The 23,276-nt window shown below is 35.6% G+C and overlaps 1 protein-coding gene across 1 annotated transcript in view; it reads left to right on the top strand.

Moving 5' to 3' along the window:
• LOC126249545 (cuticlin-5) overlaps positions 1–23,276 on the top strand; it is a 339,366-nt gene that overhangs the window by 287,876 nt on the left and 28,214 nt on the right. Inside the window, exons 5-7 of the mRNA XM_049951209.1 lie at positions 4,052–4,135; positions 13,376–13,509; positions 17,828–17,964. Coding sequence (XP_049807166.1) covers positions 4,052–4,135; positions 13,376–13,509; positions 17,828–17,964 — 355 coding nt within the window. The remainder of the gene's footprint in view (positions 1–4,051; positions 4,136–13,375; positions 13,510–17,827; positions 17,965–23,276) is intronic.

The raw sequence follows: 23,276 nt of genomic DNA, 5'->3' as shown, positions 1-23,276 counted from the left end.
AGTTAGAGTGGAACGCAGTACATCAGGCTAAAAATGTCAGTGATAAATTTAACCTGTTCCTGAATAAATTTGTTACCCTTTTTGAAGCTGTATTTCCCAAGAGAATTTCAAAAAGTACCAACCTAAGTGATTACAAGCAACAATGGGTCACTAAGGGAATCAAAACGTCCTGTTAAACAAAGATAATGATTTATGTTTCACTCAGAAATTCTAAAAAATGATAGGGTAGGTAACACTACAATTTATACTGTAGTATACTAAAGAATGTAATTAAAAATTCAAGAGCATGTTTATCAAATCTGAAATTGACAGCTCAAATAATAAAATAAAAACTACACTCAAAAGCCAAAGAAACTAGTACATCTGCTCAATATCATGTAAGGCCCCTGCAAGCACACATAAGTGCTGCAACACAACATGTTTAATGTCTGAAGTAGTGCTGGACGAAATTGTCACCATGAATCCCGCAATGATTTCCATAAATCTGTAAGAGTACAAGCTGGTGGAGATCTCTTCTGAACAGCACATTGCAAGGCACCCCAGATATGCTCAATAATATCCATGTCCTGAGAGTCTGGTGGCCAGTGGAAGTGTGTTCCTGGAGCCACTCTGTAGCAGTTCTGGATGTGTGGGATGTCACATTGTCCTGCTGGAATTGCCCAAGCGTGTAAAGCTTTGTATCATGCAGTTATCAAGAGTACACAAGTGGGCCCTCAGCTCTGAAAGCCCATATTGTTGATGTTTTATTGAAGGATTCGTACGCTGACACTTGTTGATGGCACAGCATTGAAATCTGCAGCAATTTGCGGAAGGGTTGTGCTTCTGTCATGTTGAACAATTCTCTTCAGTTGTCGGCAGTCCTGTTCTTGCAGATCTTGTTCCTGCCACAGCGATGTTGGAGATTTGATGTTTTACCGGATTCCTGATATTCACGGTACACTCGTGAAATCGTCGTAAGGGAAGATCCCCACTTCATCGCTACCTCGGAGATGCTGTGTCCCATCACTCATGCGACAACTATAGCACCACATGCAAACTCACTTAAATGTTGATAACCTTCCCTTGTAGCAGCAGTAACCGATCTAACAACTGCTCCATACACTTGTTGTCGTAAATAGGTGTTGCTGACCAAAGCGCCACATTCTGCGTGTTTACAATCTCTGTATATACGCATGCCTATACCAGTTTCCTTGGCACTTCAGTGTATTTGGAAGGGTTTCAAAAGGGAGACAGGAAAAATTTCAGAAGATACAGACAGTATTGAAGTGTGTGATAATGGAAGCATGGTACATGAAGGTGATATAGTGGGATGAGAAATTCCGCCTTATGCAAGACACCTTTTTTCTGCTTTGTTTCACCCATACATGTTTCAGCGCATTTGTGCTATTGTCAGTGGGTTTAACTGAACATGTTGAAACTTGTATGTGTGAAACAAAACAGAAAAAAAATGTGTCTTGCATAAGGCAGAACTCCTCATCCCATTTTCATAGCAAGCACGGACAAAACAAGAAGAACTGCACCACAAGATGAAGGTGATATAATTGCTAATATCTTCACCAACCCTTCTTTGACAGCAGTGGATCAAATTGGTTGTAAAGGACTTATGACTGAAGCCATGAACCTTCTTCAAAAAGCAGTACAACACAAAATTTGTTAGATGCATATACCTTACCTTATAACCAATGACATTGAGAAAGGTAATAAGCCAAATGAAAAATGAAGATTCCACTCTTGTGCCCTGCAGCAGATTTATTCTTGAAGTTCTCTGACACATATTTAAGGAGTCCATAAAGCAAGGTATTATCCCTAATAGACTTAAATATATGATTGTTAAGCCACTGTTCAAAAAAGGTGCTAAAGCTGAAGTTTCCAACTACTGGCCAATTTTATTGATAACAAGTTTTTCTAAAGTCCTAGGGAAACTTATGATCGAGAGAATGATGGATCATCTTAATAAACATAACATCCACAATAAAAGACTGTCTGGATTCCAAAAGGGATATTTCAACTGAACATGCAATTTTCTCACATTTCAACCAACTCCTCGGATCAATAAGCAATAAAATGTGACCAACTGGAATCTTCTGCGATGCTTCAGCATTCGACTGTGTAGATCACGAAATTATACTTACAAAGGCTGAGTACTATGGCTTATATGGTAAAGTAGGGATGTTGCCCGAATCGTATCTAGTCTGCAGTGGCTGGGACACTGTGGAATGTGGAGTATCACAGGGCTCAGTGCTTGGTCCCGTACTTTCCCTAATTTTTATCAATGATCTGCCATGGTGTGTGACACAAAAGCACACTTCAACCTATTTGCAGATGACACGACCATTATGATAGAGAAAGTACCAAACTGCAGTCTATAGAACCCTGCAGACACTATATTCAAAGAAGGTCTAGATTGGTTTCTTTCAAATGGTCTGTCCTTCAGTTTAATAAGGAGCAATTAATTCAGTTTCAAACAGCAAACAAGAAAATATTGAAATAAAATGTGCTGACAAAGAAATATTGAGAGTTCAGCCTTCCAGATTCCTAGGATTATACATTAACAACTCTCTAAACCGGTCAGTTCACGTCATCGACCTATGTAACAGACTGCATTTGGCAGCATTTTCTATTCATTCAATTGCATCTGTTTGTGACATGGAAACAATAAAAGCTGCATACTCAGATATTTCCATTCACTTATGACATGTGATGACATGCTCTGGGCAAACCAGTCATGTGCAAATAAAGCTCTTATTGCACAGATGAGAGTTATCAGAATTATGGGTAGAATGCACCATACATCCTCTGGCAGAAATTTATTCAAACAGTTGGGGAACCTTACCCTGCCATGCCAATACAATTTTTCACTAATTTGGTTTGTGAACAATAATCATACAATTTACAGAGCAAACAGTGAATATCATGATCATGATACAGGAATTCTAAGACATTGCTTGTAATATGAACCAGCAGCATATCAGCCATAAAATAACAAAATAAGTAAGATGCAACTATTGTAGTATATACCATATTTGGTAAATACAATTTTTGTCATATTACTGTGCCTGATGTTTGCAAAAGCCATAATTATGCTGGCTCGTTGCAAATAAAATTTAGATAAATAAATCAGAAGTATCTTCTTTTGAATTTGATATACGAATTTCAAGAATAATTTTAATTTCCTATTTGTTGTTTTTTAGTACAGTGGCACTGGACATCAGCCTCTGCAGAATAGCATAAAAACAGAGACCAAGTTTTTACTGTTATACTTCCTTGTAGGTGTCATAACTGTGCAGCAGGAAAGGACTGGTTTGACACTTCAGTGCACAGAGTTCCTCAGCAAATCCAAAAATAGGGCACTCCCCATTCATCACCCCTCTGCACATGGTATAAACATTGTAGTATATGTGATCAACATTGTCACTAATTCCCAAGGGGCAATGCTCCAATTCACATCCATTCCTAGACAACTTAACCACAACGGGAGTATACCTTACTCCATGATCAAACTGAGCTTGTGGTTGCTTGCTGTTATTGTCTTCGGTTTTACAAGTCAGAGCAGTTGTAGTTTACTTTGAAAGACATGGCCTTGTTATACTATAGTTATACACTCATATATGGCCCAAGATGTATCAGTCAGAAAGAGGATATTACCTTTTCTATGCTAGAAATAGAACATAAATAAATAAACAGGAGATAATCATTGTGAAATTTCAAAAGATGTCATTTCAGTGAGTTGCCAACTTCTATAACTTAAGTAACTGACAACACTGGTCAGTGTGCAGTTACAATACTATAAAGTCTGCAGTTCACAGTTTTATGAGCCATGGTATTGCAATAATTGACCACTGCTCATGAATAATGGCATGTTGAGGATCTTAGTATGAACCTAACTCTCCTGTACACCATTTCAATGGTCAGTTGTTGTAATCAGTAAATGTGGTAGTTTGAGTGTATTCATTTAACTAAATATGTATCAGATGTAAATAATTTAGGAGTAAAGGTGTGTGTATGTATGTGTACTCTAGCTCATTAAAGGAATCATCTATTTATTTTGCAGATATTGAAGCAGAGTGCCAAGACGAATACATGAAAATTCGAATTGGTTTCAATGGGTCATTCCACGGACTTCTTTACTCTTCTGGTAAGTTCTACATCACTGAAGCTTTCCAGTGATGGATGCTTAAAAATCCTAATGTGTTGTGAAATTTGGAAAATTGCATATAGAAATAACTGATAAAAAGCTCCTAAAGAAAACTTATATCCAGAATTAAATCAGTGAAGCAGTTTTTCACTCGAATCCCTTCTTCTGAGATTACACCAGCCCTAATAACTACAAAATTCATTAATCCTCCAGCAGGTATGCCTGTTCATGGTACAGGAATAGTCACGTAGTTCACTGAGTGCACTGATACTCATCATCATCATCAGCATCATCTTGGACAGTTTCCAGCCACTGGCTGGGTCTGTCGGGAACACAAGCCTCTCCATCGTGTTCTGTCTTTCCACCATTCCCCCTCTTCCACCTTCGTCCAGTTCTCTCCTCTTCTCATCACACATTCCTTCACTCCCTTCACCCATCTATCTCATGGTCTTCCTCTGGGCCTCTTCCCCTCCAGTTGCAGATCAAACATCCTCTTTGGAATTCTTCCCTCATCCATTCTCTTTATGTGTCCATACCACTGCAGTCTTGATTTTTCTATCCTGTCCTGTACTGGTTCCTCCTTCAGTCTGTCCCTCACATACGCATTTCGCAATCTGTATCGTCTTGTTACACTCAACCTGCTCCTCTGGAACTTCATTTCACTAGCCTGTATTCTACTTTTGTCGCTTTTGTGCATTACCCATGTCTCACTTCCGTATGCCAATATGGGGACAAAGTAGGTTCGGTATATAATTCCCTTGGATTTCTGTGGCACCTCCTTGCTCCAAATAAGCCCCCTAATGCATTTGTAGAACTGCCCTGCTTTTCTGCACCTTTCATTTATTTCCATTGCGTTTCCCCCCTTACTTTCAATCATGCTTCCCAGGTGCTTGAAGTTCTCTACCACTTGTAGTTTTTCCCTTCCACAAGTTATATCCACATTTGGCCTATTCTTCTTCCTTGTTGTGACAATTATTTCACTTTTCTTTGCTGAGAAATGCATTCCATATTGTGCTGCTGTTGCCTCCCATACATCTAACTGCTCTTGCACCTCCTTCTCGCAATTTCCCCATAACAACAGGTCATCGGCAAAAAGCACTGCTTTCATTTTATGGTCTCCAATTGCATCTGATACTTGCTGTAGAATTTCATCCATAACAATAATAAACAATAAAGGCGAAAGTGCACTTCCCTGTCGCAGCCCATTTTCCAGCTTGAACCATGCAGTACGTTCCCTCCCCACTTTCACACAACTCTCACTTCCCTCATACATTTTTCTGACTTTTCGTGTTATCTCTTCATCTATCCCTTTTGCGTTCAGCACATCCCAGAGCTTGTCCCTACAGATACTGTCATATGCCTTCTCAATATCTAAAAAGGCCATGATTAAGTCCTTCCCGTACTCATAGTGCCTTTCCTGCAGTTGCCTTACCGCAAATATGAGGTCCGTTGTTGATCTTCCCGGTCTGAAACCATACTGCTCCTCTTGCAGTCTACTTTCAATACTGCATGGCACTGCACTGATACTATGAATGTCAAAATATTAAATATTTTGTCTAATTCATACAAAAAATATGTTATCACCACAGTTGAAAAAACTAATGAATAGTATTACATATCTAATCAAGAAACATATATACACTGTTGATCATTTTCAATGCAGAACAATGTTTCATTATTCAATGTGGCTGTTAATGACATTTTTATAATAAATCTAAGCACCAAAATGATACAACTAAAAAGGAGAACAAATCATGTTTCACTATCATACTGAATGTCTACTGAAACTGTGTTATAACAGCGTACATACAGATCATGTTCATGACTTAGTAATTTGAGAGAGGATAAGAGTTAGATCATAAGTCTTCTGAGTCTGCAGTTGCAAATTGACTCTTTTCACAAGTGTAAGCAATAGTCATATGCTTCTTACACAGATCACATTTTACTGTTATATTAATAGTCTTTCCCCTTCCACAAATAACAGTGTCCTCATTTCTTAAAAGAAGGCTCCTTCACTTGCTCAGATGTTGTCTGGTGTCTCTCAAGGAACAGCAAAATATTCTTAGGAATTCTTGAAATTTTGTCTCTTTCTGTTAGGTGTGGTTTCATGAGATCATAAGATAGGTTATTTAGAAAAATCCTTCTTGAGGCTCTATGATTTTATCCATCTTAGTAACAAAGCATCTGATCATTGATACCTTCAAAAGATTACCACAGGTCATCTTCTCATTACACAAGACACAGAATATATGCCACACATCTGGTTGCCTGAATCAACACTGTAATTTAACACAGTATCTGGCTTTTGAGAATCTTCATTGATAGTATCTGAATCATGCATAGTTGACAACATCAGAACCACCTTGTTGTTTTTTGGCACCTACAAAACCAATGTAATATCATTCTTATATCTGTATCGGGATGAATCAGGTACACAGTCTTCCTAAGGTAGGAATTCCAAGGGTATTTCTTGTTTATTGTGTCTCAGAGCCGCAATACACATAATCCTCATCTATAATAGTGACATAGCCAAGAGGCAACTTGAAAATCACACCACTCCATCTTTTGGCTAATGATACAGCAACTTCTTGAGATGTTCAAGAAAGAATAGGCAGTCTCTGTGGCAAAATGGTTTTTATTTATTTAATTTGTGATGTGTTTCACTCTCACAGGAGCATCATCAGACATCTGGGGGAAAGCAAGTTTCCTCAGTACAAATTTATGAGCCAGGAAGTGGCTTATTTATTTTATAAACTGAAGTTCAAAATTATGAAATTCCTGGCACATAAATTAATACTGAGGAAACTTGTTTTTCCCCTAAATGTCTGATGATGCTCCTGTGAGAGTGAAATGCATCACAAATTAAATAAATAAAAAACCATCTTGCAACCAAGACTGCCTATTCTTTCTTGAGAGGCGACTTGTGTACCAACTGTTTATCATTATATTTCTACTGTATTCCTTACATGACTCACTAGTCTGTGAACTGTCACTGAGCTGAATTTGAGACTGCTTAAGGTCCTTCACACTGCTTTCCAGAATATACCTTGAGGCTGCTTGTAAAAACTGATTTTGCATCACAAAGTGCAAATAACTTAATGCCATATTAGGCAAGTTTGTTGGGAATATATTGTGCAAATCCAAAATGACCCTGAAAAGCCTGAAGTGTCTCATCAGTGGTTACAAACTCACTGAGATTGTATGTATTTTTGCAATTTGTCACAAACTCATCCAAAATTGAACGTATTGCAACCAGCTTATCAGATGTCCTCAGCTTTTCTCTGGTTATTCTATCATCGAAACAAATACAACATAGCAGGAAAAGGAATCACTTGTAGCTTACCACAGCTCTTGCTTTTTGAATCCTGATCCATGGCTATTCCACAGCTCCATTACATTTCTGAAGTTAGCTTTCTTCATTCCAGAAAGATAAGGTAAACGAATGAGTGTTGGTATCTGACTTCTCATTGTTTCTTTTTTATCTCTTCCTCCCTCATAATCAGAAAATTCTGGAATGAGATTTTCACTTTGCAGCAGAGTGTGCACTGATATGAAACTTCCTGGCAGATTAAAACTGTGTGCCAGAGCGAGATGCGAACTCAGGATCTTTGCCTTTCATGGGAAAGTGCTCAGATGGCAGAGCACTTGCCTGCGAAATGCAAAGGTTCCGAGTTCGAGTCTCGGTCCGGCACACAGTTTTAATCTGTCAGGAAGTTTCAGAAAATTCTGGTTTCAGCTGAATGTATTTGTTTGTATATTTTACAATGTTGTCAATCATTTCCATGCTTACTGAATCCCTAAATGCTGGCAATAGCCTTGGGTCCTGGAAAAGATATTACAATATTTTTATTTCTCACTTTGCTTTTGCCTGATTGACAGCTATTACGTTCATTTCAATTCGCTTCATCCTCTTGTTCACTTCCAGTGTCATAGTCACTCTGAGTAGTTACCCCCTCTTCCTTATCAGTATCATCATCCAACATACTACCAATATCTTTCACAAAACCTGTATCTTAATTCACAAGCCACTTGAATGCTCCATTAGTTAAACATTTTATTGCCCTAAAATAAAAAATCTAATGACCACAAGTCATAGAATAATGTAACAAAAATGAAACATTATGTTTGAGGAAGAAATTACTTACATGACTTGTTGCATGGCCCACTGAGTGTGCCAGATTTGACAACAGTACACAAAATTTTCTGTTGAGGAAATTATTTAGCACTGAGAATTACTAAACTGCACACAACAATAGTCATTACACTAAGAAAAGAATAGCTAGAATTTCAAATGTCTCCAGTGTTACCAACATGATGAATACTGTATTTATTTAAGTTTGGCACAATCTGTGTGCTGGCATGCTTGCGCTAGAGTTAATAAGTGAGGGTAATTTGGATTTTACATTTATCATTCCTGTCATACAAACCCCCCTCATATTGTGCAGAATGGCACTAGGACCACTTGTATTGTTAGATGACTTTGTTAAATGGAGATTATATAAGATATATAATTTCTGCACTTGCAAGGTGATTGCTAAGCACAGTGACCTCATGCAGTAGATGAAATATAAGCAACAACATATTACAATCTGCTCAATAAGGGACCATGAATTGACCTGTAATTTAAGCTGCGGCAGTGGTACATAGTCTAGCTATCTCAAGTTGATTCAACGCAAGAAAACTGCAAGGAAAATCATTGGGAAGCTGAAACTTTTATTGAGCATTCAAATTATTCCTAGACAGAAATTTGAAGCACAGACTGAAATTATTTTTTATGTTGCCTTGTGGTTATTTACATCACAGTTCACTGAAAATTGTCATTTATTACTAGCAAAAACAAATGATAAAACTTAAATATCCTGGCAAATAAATCCAATTCCAGGACCTTCTAGAGATATTTGAGATGCTGTTTTTGTGGGACAAATATTTTATTAACTCAAGCTGCATTATTCCAGAAGATCATTTTGCAAGACACTAAGAAGTAAAAGTATGCAAAATATGCTAATATTTCTGTTTGGATGTTTGCATGATACATAGAATCTATATTAAGAGGTTCGTTTTAAATTACTGCTAATATAGAGGGATTGAGGAAGATGGTTGCCATGAACTACTGCTAGAAAATGTCTCAGCTTTTACTCAAGATAATCTGGGAAAACCATATAAAACTGAAGGGTTGTCAGAGCAGGTAATAGTCTAACATCCTCATTATAGGAACAATATTTCCTTAAATTTTAGTAATTTTCAGTAATGAAAAAGATAGTTAAAGGGATACTTACAGTTATCCCAGAGATTAGTAGGAGTTTGTCAAGATAAAGGACTTCAATTTGGGCTTGAAAGTATGCTGTTAGTCACAGAATACTTCTAATTCTTGCAAAAGCCTATTGGAAATGTATACTGTAGAGTGAAACACAATTTTCTGAATACTATCTATAACAATTTTCCCACACTGATTTTATTTTTGGGACTCATGTTCACAAGTCTGAAATTGATAAAGAGTGGCCCACAGGAGGATCCTTAACTAACACCACAGTTATCCATCAGAATGTGCTTTTGGATTAAAAATATCCTTTGTAAGTGAATTCAATTGTCTCTGGTTGTTCCTCCCTATTACATCAATGGATAAAAGTACCCAAAGTAAATCAGCTTAAATGTGTTACATATGTTCACAGTATACAATAATCAGACTGCAAGGGTTGCTGTTTTCAACTTCTGCAGAAAATCATGAGTACATACCTTTCATGATAGCCTGAGAGGTATTATTGAATACAAATTGGCTAAATTTGTTCCCTATGATTGTCTAATATGAGCAAGTGTTATCTAATGGCTATGTTGTTATTGGGTCATGAAACTATAACCTTTCATTTTATCTTCCTTTCATCCATGACAAATCCCTATTTGCCCACACTCCTATAAATATGATACCATCCACTTCACTGAGTATGCCACCATTTTCAGGGAGTAGAATGCCATGCCCAACAGCATTATGTGTGTGGAATTGAATTATTGAATTCTTATGTAATTAAAAGTCACCCTATTATAGTTATGAATTAGGAACTGATTTGCATTGTTATTCTGTTCTTGACCTGAGTGTTGAACAAGTATACTTGGGTAAATGACTAATAAAACAACTTTTGAGTATCCAGTTAATGTAGTTGTACATCATTAATGTTTATTTGGAAAACATGGTCCAATTATAGAATGATGAGCAACATCAAAAGTTAAACTGCCTTAATCAGATGCAAGTTTGACAGCATAAAATAACAATTTACTTCCTTGTGCACAAATCAGAGTCAAATTAATTGAATGTCTTTGATATAATTCCATAATTCCATATTTATTGAGCAGTACATCATCATGTACACAGCCAAAGCTCAAAATGCATGAAGGAAAGGGAAACTATGGCTGTAATTTTTTTTATCAAGGTCTTCTTTTGTTTCATTCAAAAAGAAACAAGCTTAGTAACTGATGAGCCATTCCTGAAGTCACATTGCCAGTCTCAGCTGCTACATTATACATGACCTTCTAAAAATATTCAAGATCACATAAACGGCCATCAGTAGTTAGTTTAATTTAATTCCTTTCTCTTGTGCGTGTCTCATCAGTGAGATTTTAAGACTGTCTTGATAAAGACGTGCCTGAAAAGTTAATACCTAACTTTTGGGTTGGTGCACAAGTTCGCAGATAACAGAGACTTTAGTCATCAGTAATATATTCTCCTTCACTATTTACAACAGTCTTCCAATGCTGTGGTAACTTTTCAATTCCACGACTAGATATCACTTGGTTTTGTGGCAAGAAGGTTTTTGAACCTTGTTCAAAGTGCACGTTAATCTAGAAAGGAAGTTCCTTTAAGGTTGTTTGATAGAGAGCAGAAAAGATGAAAATTTGAGGGTGCAAGATCAGGTGCATAAGATGGGTGCAGAATGACTTCTCAACCCAGCTCCTCTAGCAGAATGCAGGTGGTATTATTGTGGAGTAGCATTGCTTCATGCAGTCTTCCTGGTCATTGTTCGTGGATTGTGTCTGCAAGGTGTCTCAGTTGTTGAAAATAAATGTCAGCAGTGATGGTTACACCTCAGGGAAGCAATTCATAGTACACCACACCATCACTGTTCCACCAGAGGCATAACATAATCTTTTTGGATGGGTGCAGGTCTATCTACTGCTGCTCTGTTTGGGCTCAACCATTCCTTTATTTTCCTTATGTTAGCATAAACACACAATTTATCATCATCAGTAATGATACAGGATAGGAGTAGTCAGTGTTGTTCACAAGCCAATTCATGACAAGCAAGCAGGGACCTGCTGATTTATGTGATTTTGGCTTTCATGCAGTACTCATACACTTATTTTTGAACCATCCCCATTGCATGCCAATGTCTCATGATGATTGAATGATTGCAGTTTATCACTTTTTCCAGTTTTCAAGTACACTGATGTGCATGATTGCAGTTAATGCCTTTAAATGATCTTCATCAAATCCCGAAGGTCTTCCTGAACATGGAGAGTCACTAACGCCAAAACAATCCTCCTTAAAATGAGAACATGATTTTTGCTGTGCATTACTCCCACACACAGCACAAATGCTTGTGGCTACCTCCACCACTGTCACCCCTCTATTGTACTTGAGCAGAAGAATATGTTGGAAATGTTCCAATTTCTCCACTTACACTTCATTTTCTAGCATCTACAAGTCCACTCAGTATCTCCAAATGACAAAATGACAATATGTAAACTCAAATAGCAACAGTGTACTAAAAATGAAAAATATCAATCTATAAATAAACCCATAGCAACCAAAATACTAACATGCAAAACAAAAACACTAAAAACTTATGCCACAACCTAATAAATTAAGTACCCTTAGTAATATAGAGTGCACAAACCTTTATTGTCTTATCACTTATATCTGATCATAGTTGACACAGGATTCTACTTTAATTTGTCATTCAAGGGGCTTTAAAACTGGAGTTTAATCTGTTATTGGCTGTGTCTAATATGAGTTGGTCCAGATCCTTTATTTTTTTGTGTCAACACCAAAAATTACAGCACAATAACAAGACTTTGAGTGATACTGGTATATCTTATAATTTGGTCACAACAAAAGCAAAGCAAGAACAGTACCTTGCTGAAACCACAGCATTTGTCATTTTGTCTGAATTTTCTTCGTGGAAGAAATGTGGTTACACAGATCCACATCAATTATTAAATAGTCTAACAATCTGGAAACATGTGGACATTGGTCTATCATATTTTTAGAAAATTATCTGTTGTAAACATAGTATCTTGAAATTAGTGTTTACTTACATATACAGGTGACTCTCCTAAGAATAATCAGGCACATTTTCAACAGATATTTGCAATTTCTTTTTTTGTAATGTTTAGCTGGAGTCATCTATACAAATACTGGTCAACATATATTTTATGTGACACTCAGTATCAACAGAAGAGTTGTTTGTTTCCCGTCACAAACAAAATTATTTTTAAAATGGAATTTTATGTGCCCATTCAATAGAGTAGTCTCATATTAAACTAGTGTGATATTTATGCTATCAATGTGTATTAACAATGACAATAAAATAAGAACAATAAGCAGTATTTCAGCATCAACAGAGCAGCACTGCTACATGACTGTAGCAGTCAGTACAGGCTAGGGCAGTGTTATTACTGTTGAAGTACTGGTTACTCTTTGTATTTTACTGACCCTGTCAGTACACATCACTAGATCAAATACTGCTCTAACAAAGAGGCACATAAAATTCCACTTTAAAAATCATTTTGTTTGTAATGGGATTCACTTTGTTTGTCATGGAAAACAAACACTTTCCATTGACACTGAACATCGTATGAAAGATGTATATCTTTTGGCTGATTCCAACTAAACATTAAAACAATATAAATAAATAAATAAAATAAAATAAAATAAAATTGAAAATATCTACCAAAACACGAGAGAAAATGTGTTTGATGACTCTTAGGAGAGACACCCAGTACAATTTGTTTTAGCTACTGATTATGTCCTATTCATAGTTCAGCGAAGGAATATAGGAATATTCATTGGTGTACCAGCACTAAATCAACATTTTAACTTATTACATGTATAATTATCTGTCTGGGCTGCATGTATACAAGCAAAAGCTACAAAAATGTAAATCACTTTAATGTAATAGTGATAAAGTAATAATTAATTTGCCATTTCATTAATATATTTAAATCCAAGTGCTTGGATTCTGTTGACAGGGTATGCAGATGACCGGGACTGTGTTTACATAAATGGTACTGGCAGAGATTATTATGAATTCTATATTCAGCTTAATCGATGTGGTACCCTTGGAAAGAATTCACATCACGAAGATAGTCGAAAAATACCTACCGTAAGTGTGTTTTACTTTCCTTTCTTGAAAAGTTATCCTTACTTTTTTCAGCATTGTAATTAGATGTCTGCTTCTCAATCACTGATTTAACATTCTGCATTCTGAAAGAATGGGTGACCTCGACCTATCAAAATTATTTGGAATAATAATTGACTGTATTTTGTTAATGATGTAGGATATCATTCCACAGACAATGTAAAATAAACTATCCCTTCCAAATCCTCACTTAATTTTCTTTGAGGAGTTTTGCACAGAGCAGGCCTCATGGAAAGCAAAATATTTACATGCCCTTCAAATGTAATTCATGTTTTCTGTATTGTGGAAGAAATTGTGCAATTCATTTCTCACAGCCAAAAAAATCAAACGTAACAAGAAATGGTACACATACATAATTCATTATTGCCTTGGAGGGCTATTTGCCACATAATAAAAGCACTGCTGTTCATACAGATCAGAGATTTTGTGTTAGGTAGCAAAGATAAGCCCAGAATAATTTCTTCTAGTTACAGGGTCATGGACTGTCAAAATGAATATGATCTACTGGACTTCCATATCCCTTAAATCTTCAGTTGCAACTGCGCTTGGGCATCATGATAAAATAATAAATTTTTCTGAGATAGTCTGTTTTTTTCTGCTGTTATGTCAAATGACTGAAATTGCAAACTAGTGAAGTTTGAACAGGAAAGACGTTGCAAAAAAAAAAAAAAAAACTGCAGTCTATGAGATTACAGTCAAAAGATCTCAGCTTAGTAATGAAAGACAGGGTTTTTATAGAAAAAAATTGCTTTCTCTGTGTGGGAAAAGGCAAAAGACAGAGGGTGTGCCAACAATTCATACTTCAAATCCCTTCATCATTTATTACTGAAGAATCTTTGTGGGCAGGTGCATTATCCCTTTTTTTCTTTAAAATAATTTGGACATTGTCTTGAATATATCTTTTTTCAATCCAGTTTGTCCAGAAGATTTGTTTTATTGTTTTACCTTTTGCAAGGCAAGCAATAAGACAATCCCTTTTGCCTATCAGTAAAGGTGTGTGATTCAGTGGCTTACTGATCCATTGTCAGACTACAAATCTAAACGTCGAGAGATTAGTACTTAGTCAGTCCAAGCCTTTTTAATATTGTTTCACGTGTGGCAATGATTTGTCTATGTAAACTATTGCACTGTGGGTTGGAATCCACATGTAACTGCAAGTACTTCTATAACTAGGTGTATAAGTCTTTTCTAAGCTTAGAGGCAGGCAAGGAAATCACAGTAAAACACTGTGGTGTTCAAAACAAAGTTTTAAACTATACTGCAAATAAAATTTTCATCTAACCCTTGTATTTATTCATTCATTCATTCATTCATTCTGAGTTCCATTCATCCATATGTGAACATGTCATTGGATACAGACTGAGGCAAATTTTAAAAACTATTGTTGTTCATAAGTACATAGAACTTATAATATGGATGGTCTGAACAATATAATAATATCACATAGAAGAAGGTGTAATTAGATGAATGACGAACACTAACTTCACTTAACGAAGGTTTATTCAGCAGTTGCACATGCAAGAGCATGGAACAAACTGCCTCCAGACAGAACACATACAGTATATATACTGCTACAGAACATTCCAGTACAATGATACTTGATGTTTGTGGATACTTCTAGAATGTACTCAAACTGAATATAGAAATTAAAATTGTACAGTCCAGGTGAGCTTTGAACTCATGACCCGCCAGGCAACAGTTTAGTATGTTCAAAAAACAGAGAGACACTAGTAAACCATTATTTAAGAAACTAAATATTTTGCCCCTCCCATGCCAATACATACTAGAATTATTATTCTTCACCAAAAAAAGTATCAACAAAATTAGCAAAAATATGGACTACCACGATTATGACACAAGATCAAAAACCTCTCTAAGAATACTTCCCCACTCAACAAAACTGTACAGTGATGGTGTCAAGTGCATGGGAATAAAATTATATAATCATCTTCCAACTTTTATACAAGAAATCCAAGAAATAAATAAATCCAAACAGACAGTGAAATCTCTTTTAATAAAAGAATGCTTTTATACCATCCAAGAATATTTGGAATCAAAATTGTCTTAGTGCATGATAATGTATCAAGGCTGAATGTTGTTAAGTCAGTTTTGTCACATCATGTAACAATTCTCTGTAAAGCTGTAACTTTAAGTAACATAATTTTGTAGGTAATGTAAAATAAACTTTCTTCTGTATTCTTGTTTACTATTTTAGACTCCTGTAAACTGTATAATTGTATTGACTTATCCCATATCAGTTGTACAAGCCATTGTACTGATTTGATCTACGGAACAAATAATAAATAAATAAATAAATAAATAAATCATGACCACTACACCACGATGCTACTCAGCTTCTTATGTGACAATATAAATAACAGAAACTTATTAATAGTTCAAATGTAATGTAACATATAAGCTACCATACATTATTTCACTAAAAATATACAGATATACATAAGTTTGAGTGTAAGTTATGTTGTACATAAACAAAGAATGATGACTCTGTCACATAGGCCACAAAAATAGATTTAAGCCTACTAAGGAGATATGCATTGTGCCTAATAAATATGTCTATGGAGAAACAAAACAGTCTTAGTTGCAGGGTTATAATAATTAAATTAATAATAATTACAACCCTGCATTCAAGACTGTTTGTCATTTTCCATCTTATAATGGGAATGGTATAGCAACTGGTAATATACAATGAAGAAACAAACAGTTTTGGTTGCAGGGTTGCAGTTATTAAATAAATAATAATTACACGTCTTCAACCAAGAGTTTTTGTTTCTTCAATGTATATTACTGGTTGGTGTACCATCCCTGTTACGAGCTGGAAAAGTTTTATGTTCTTCGATACTATAATAAGATCCATCTAGAAGTAACTGCCTTAGTTTTGCTTTAAACTTCAGCATATTTCCAACCAGATCTTTAATTTTTAATGGGAGGGCATTAAAAATCTTGGTGCCGCTGTACAGAACCCTCTTTTGCACCATGATCTTTTCCTTTTTTTAGATCATAGTGACTATCCAGTTTCCTCCGAGTGTTATAATTATGGTGTGAAATATTGGTTTTGAGTTAAGTTGTTATTTGTAGGAACAAAGCATATCAGGGAAGAATATATTGAGTATCTGTGAAGCCTGGAAGGTCTCTAAACAGACTGCTTCATGAGTGCCTAGGATGAACTCCAAACAAAATTCTTATGACATGCTTTTGTGTAGAGTACACTTTTTTTGATGGTGGTTAATTTCCCCAGAATGCTATACCATAGGCCATAAGCATATGAAAATAGCCAAAGTAGACTGTTTTTGTTGTGCTCTTCTCCCTAGTGTCACTTATGATTCCCAAGGCAAATGTTGCAGTGCTTAATCTTTCACACAGATCTTGAATATGGTAGATCCATTTCAGTTTTCTCTTTATAGGCAGACCCAAAATCTTGGAGGGGTCAACCTTTAAAATTTTGTATTCACCCATTTTTAGAATTATTTCATCTAAGACATTAATATTACAGGAGAAGTGAATGTAATTTGCCTGTTTTAGATTTACTGAAAGACCATTAATGTTAAACCAGTTTACCACTATTGCAAATGCCTTATTTACTATCTCACCTAATATATTTTGTGAAGGACTATTAATGGATACAGTGGTGTCATTGGCAAACATGGTGACTTTTCCATGTTTTGTATATAGTGGCAAATCATTTATAAATATTAGAAAGAGAGAGAGAGAGAAAATATGCTGTTTTAGTAATCCATATTCTTATAACTGTCAGCTGTCAATACTACATACATGAAGAGGCACAAATTACCATGTCAATAGACATAGGTACTTGTATTTCCCCATAATTACCATCACCACCACCACCACCATCATCATCATCATCATTGTATTTGATCTCATAACACATTTGATAAGTTTAAAATGCTACTACTCTCTTTCTTCTTTTATTTTAAAGCTAATAGCGTATTATACACATTTTTGCGAAAACATTTTAATTATTCTATTGTATATTGATGCATAATGACATTACAATTTTAAATACTGGTAGCTTGCTCCAGTACAAAAAATGGAATTGGAAGGATTAAATAATTCTGTTTAAAATTATTGGGGAATGATACATATATTTTATTATCTTTCTTCCTCTTTCCTCTTCTGATAACCTTCAAATAAGTGATTTACAGAATCATATTTTTATTCTGTGCCATTAATTATAAAATTTTCTGTGTGTTAGCATTGTTGCCTACAGCCAGATGTAATGTTTTAATTTCAAATTCCTCCACAGAAAAATTTCATGTGGAATACCGTAACTGTGCAGTACAACCCTCTCATTGAGGAAGAATGGGATGAGCATTTCAAAGTTACTTGTGAATATGGCTATGACTTCTGGAAAACTGTCACATTCCCCTTCCTTGATGTTGAGTGAGTAAAAATATTTCATACAAACTAGCAAGTAAATAAAAATTACTTATTTATATTTTATTGTAACAGGTATACATAAATTGAAATTAAAAAGTTTATCATTTTATGACTTATTTGCCAAAAAGTGTTTTGTTAAATTCATCATTTCAGATTTTTAACATTCAGAATATGACATTACTACAGTTTTCTACAAACATTGTTCTTTGACCACAAAATGTAGGACATGACATTAAAATTAGGTAATATTCTAGGAGAAAAGTTTTTAAGCTGTCCATTACTAGTGCTTGTGAAAGAGATGCACAAGCACAGGGTCTTCCAAACCTAGACACAGAATTATACGGATGGTAGAGGATACTGAGATAAGGACCAGTGGTTTAAAATGAATGTTTCAGATGGCATGAGGGTTTGAATGAGCAGCGCATGTGAGGCACATGCGCTGAATAATAACCTGCTGTGTCCATGGTGCTATTTGAACAACAGTTCTCAGTAATCTGTGGTGTGTCCACAGTGAAGTATACCAATGTTTACAATACTTGACTAGTTGTCTAAAATAGAAAATTACTCATTACAAGAATCTTGAGACATGAATTTAATGTATGATCCAATAAGATGTAGTGCCTAGAAAGTGATGCTGGTTCATTCAAGCCAAAGAGATCTCAATAAAGAATTGTTCACACAGTAGATTTTGAGGGGATGGTGTTAATTATGAGGGAGGAGATTCATGAACAAGTACCCATAGCTTGATCATGAAATGCAAACTTTTAAGACTACAGTGTTCAGTGTTCTGTTGGAACAACAATTGCACCCCAGTCATTAAAAAAATATGTATAAGCAAAAGAGCCAAATGACTTTGAACCCCGAGTTTAGTTCTGTAAGTGGGTTAAGTTGTAATGCATTTTTGAGACTGCTGACTAACACTTTGAACAGCTGCTGTGTGCTAACATTGTTGCTGTAAGCTATAACTTGTTTATAGAGGGTGTTCATAAGTCAAGTTCCAGTTTCAAAATGCAGCAGAAAGAGAAGCACTGCTCAGAATGACATCAACTTTGAACAGTATATTATTGACACAGGGAGAAACATCACAGAAAAAAAGTAACAAAAAATTTACCAGTAGTTGGAGCTTTAAGCTTCTTAATGCAAATGGGGTCGACTACGAATGACAGATGAATTGCAATAATGGCTATGATTTGAGTTGCTCATTATACCATCCATACTGTTCAATATGCATGTCTGCACAGGTTCACCAGTCAACAACTGTTGCAATGTTAGTTAGGTAAGCCCATCCACCATGGTGTGATTTTACCAAATTGGATGAGAAAAATCAGTTTTCAATGGTCCTGAGACTAAAAACTGCATGACATCAGTTTGTAGTTGTTGTGAGATGGCACAAGACATGTTTAATATCCTGTCCACCATTTTCTACCACAGGTTGAAATCAAGAAACAGCGTGTTCCACAACAGAATGGAGTGTCTCAGGAGTCATGTTCAGAATGCAATGCACAGTGCATGCCTTCATTTCAGCTATGTTCATAACTGGAGCACTAATCACAAAATCTTTTGGATAACCCCACAGCCAGGAGTTGCACAGATAAAGGTCAGGTGATCTGGGTGGCCAGGCTGTAGGGAAATGAGAGCTGATAATTCTAGCATTTCCATAATTCCTCTGCAGAAGCCACTTCACTGGCTGAGTAATGTGTGGAGGAGTGCCATTTTGCATAAAAATTATCCTACCCACACATCCATACTGTTGAAGGGTTGGAATGATGGTGTGCAAAAGACTCTCGTAGTGTTTACCAGTGACGGCATAGGTAACAGGACCCACAGGACTAATATCCTCGAAAAAATATGGCCCTACGATAAATGGTATTGTCAACTTGCACCGCACAGTCACGTTTGCAGAATTAAGTGGTACTGGTTGCTGTGCTTGTGGATTTTATATTGCCCATATGTGCATGTCCGCATATTGATATGTCCTTGAAGATGGAAATGGAAATTGGCTTTGTCTGCCCATAGGAAGTTCCATGGCTATTCATTGTCCACTTTTATGCAGGCAAGAAATTCCAGAGTTAACATTTGTCTTGCTGACAGGTAAGCAGAAAGCAGCCCCTGAACATGGGTGATTTTGTATGGATAGCAATGCAGGATGTTTTTTAGGTTTTTTTATGTACCTCTCACAGCATGTTTGCACACCATTGCTTGACCCCTTCTGCAGTGCTGTAGATATATCTTAAGAGATGTTGGATCAAATGTTTCCTCCCTCTGCCACAGTGGACTTCTCAAATTTTGTAATAAAAACATTGGACCAGTGCCTTTGTTCATACACTTGATTGTCAGGAACTTCTGCAGGGATAATGATGTACAGTCATTGTTCTTGAAAGGAGCTTTCCCAACAGGGCATGATCACTCATGGAGACAGCCATGTTGAGTGTGTCACACACACACTCAAGAACAGCCAAGTGCAGCGTTTCTGTTAGTGTGCATATTGTGACGCTTACAGTGCCATCTGCCAGTCAAATCTTTGATAATTTCCTTTCTTTCCCATGACATTTCCCCCCTGCATCAGTAATATGCTGTTCAAATTTGACTTCATTCTGAACAGCAGTTCTCTTCCTTTAGCATTTTGAAACTGGAACTTTAATTATGGACATCCTGTACCAATAAAAAACTAAATACTAATCTCTGTATGCTAGTTCCTCTAGCATCTGTATCATTTTGCTCTAAAGATTTGGGACAACCTGTATGCGGCTAAAGTGAATTATACCTCAAGTGATATTTCTTTAACTGAAAGAATGCCAAAGTAATTGAGGGAAGTCTATGGAAGAAATAAATGCTATAATTTTATGTTGCAATAGGAAAAATACTGAGCAACAACTGTAGCAGGAGATACTGGAGAATGGCTTGCAGATGCCATGTTGTTGGGTGCATTGTCAAAGTTAGTGTCAACAAGCTGTTTTGTACACAAGCAAATATTAGGCGAGAGGGGAACAAATGAATTCTTTTAACATGGAAATCAGTTCACAAGAAGTAAAGAAAATAGGCAAAAAGAGCAATGGTGGCTGAGCAGACAAAGTTAGTTAAAAATTGAGGATTGTTACAATCACTGATGTTCTACCTCCATTTCCATTTCTTCATTTCTCCCACTTTTTGCACTTGATTTTCATGTTTATAGTTATGTTTTATTTTAGATTTTGTTATTCTGTTCTTTAATAGAAAGTATTACAGTGAAATTAATGTGAAATGTGAATCACTGTACTATTTATAATATGTCTTAAGGACAATGTCTCCAGCATATACATAAGATGGATTAAGCCATAGTGAGTGTCTATAGAACTTTGGAAAAGGATTGTCCCATATTTCTGACAACCACTGATATCTCCCACTTAATATTATTAAGTTCATTTCCTCTTATAGTAGGCATCCCACTTGAAGCATTACCTTATTTACCTGTGCTAATTTGCCATCAGTAGTTGCACCTTTGTTGGATATAGCTGAAAAGTAATTGACAAAAGTAAGCTATTTCAAATGATGTTGTCCACACCAGGTTGACCACCCAAAACACTTTAATTTCTCTTTGATATTAAATAACCCACTGTTTATGATCAGATAGTTTCATTTACTGTAGTTTATGCATGGATAGAAAGTAAGTTACATACTACACTCTGTTGATGTCCTATAATGTGATTGTTAAAGTGCAGTAATGTAACACTGAAGTGACCCAAAAGTTTAAGTGGAGAAAATAAACCGTTAACACATTCTCTAATTACATTGTCCTTCAAGTATAACCGTCACATCAGTATGAAAAATGATGTGCAAGTAAGTATAATTTAGGAATAATACAGTTCAGAGTCCAAGCCTGTTCTCACAGTAAGCATTATTGAAAATTAGCACAGTTAATAAAGTTAATTAAAAGCAGCCCCTGAATAAACTCTCGGATACAAATTCTAGATAACTCGGGATACATTTTTAATTTGTATTCTGTACTAAATCATCTCGAGTACATTGTCCAGTAATTTTGGATGCAGATCTTATTCATTTCATAACCTTCCACAAACAGACTGAAATGGCTTCCAGCAGCCTCTATTTTATAATTAATAATTAATCTATTTTATAATTAAAACTACTTTCAGCTGTTGTTTTCCAATGTCTTTTTACAAGTTACACTTAAAGATTTCTGTTTCCAAATAACTGAATAGAGGAATAACATTTGTTTGGCTAAGGACGTTTTGGTAAAACAATAACTACTGTTGGAGTATGTTGTCTAGTTTGCCAAAATATGGGATTCTACTTCAGTAACAATGTTTTTGATAAGAATGATAATTATTCTGAAACTAAATAAATGTGGAAGTTGCTAACATATTTCCAGCATTAGCTGTATAGATATTATAAATATTTATGTGTTTTTTCTACTTCATCCAAAAGTTAGTGATTGGGTATATGTTTACACATGAACAATGATAATGAAGTTTGAAATTACTAGTATTTGTAATTATTATGGTTTTTAGGTAAAATAATCATAGTGATGAGTTCCATTTTTGGAACTGTACATGTGCCATATGTATAACAATGCTACTGAAGATATTTGAAAGAAAAAAAAAATCTGCTTTGTCACACAGTCTGTGTTTATTAGATCTGAACAAGCAAGTGAGACAATAATGTGCAGTCACTAGAGATTTAATTGTGTACATTCATGGTTTGGTGATAGATACTTGTGGAACCATTTATGTGAGACTGTTCTCACTGTTCATCTTACCAGAGTGTATTTGACCCTATTAGAACAAACTTTTTTATTGTAAATATTAAATTTATTCCACATGTGTAAACTGAGCAGTTTGTTATTGTGTGCAGTTGCTGCCAAAGGAGTTTATACTTCTTTTTCCTATAATTGTTAGTACTTAGATTAGCAGATGGAAGAGATATTACTTTTTCACATAATTTCAGTGATTAAATCTGATAGAATAATCATGCTGAACTCCTTTTACACTGGCATATGGTCCCTAGAAGGTGATGGGGAATGTCAGCAACAACAATATAAAAACAGTTCCAATAAGTGGCAGTTTCTTATGATCGAAAAGCTTCATACATTTGCAAAACTTAGTAAACATGGGAAGTCTGTAAGCTCAGACATGCTCACTATTCCATATCATGCTACTCATGCACAAAACTCTATCATACCATTGTGTGTAGCTCATCATTTTCTAACAAGGTATCCAATTTAGTTAGACATGGACTAAACTTGTAAACTTTAATTACTGGTAGTCTGGTACCTTAACCTTTCTGAGCTTGGCGTTTAGATAATTTTTTCCTATTTTTAA

The sequence above is a fragment of the Schistocerca nitens genome, chromosome 3 (assembly GCF_023898315.1).
Source record: "Schistocerca nitens isolate TAMUIC-IGC-003100 chromosome 3, iqSchNite1.1, whole genome shotgun sequence".
Lineage (NCBI taxonomy): Eukaryota > Metazoa > Arthropoda > Insecta > Orthoptera > Acrididae > Schistocerca > Schistocerca nitens.
Note: the sequence above shows the minus strand (reverse complement) of the source record. Positions and strands in the feature narration are given on the sequence as shown.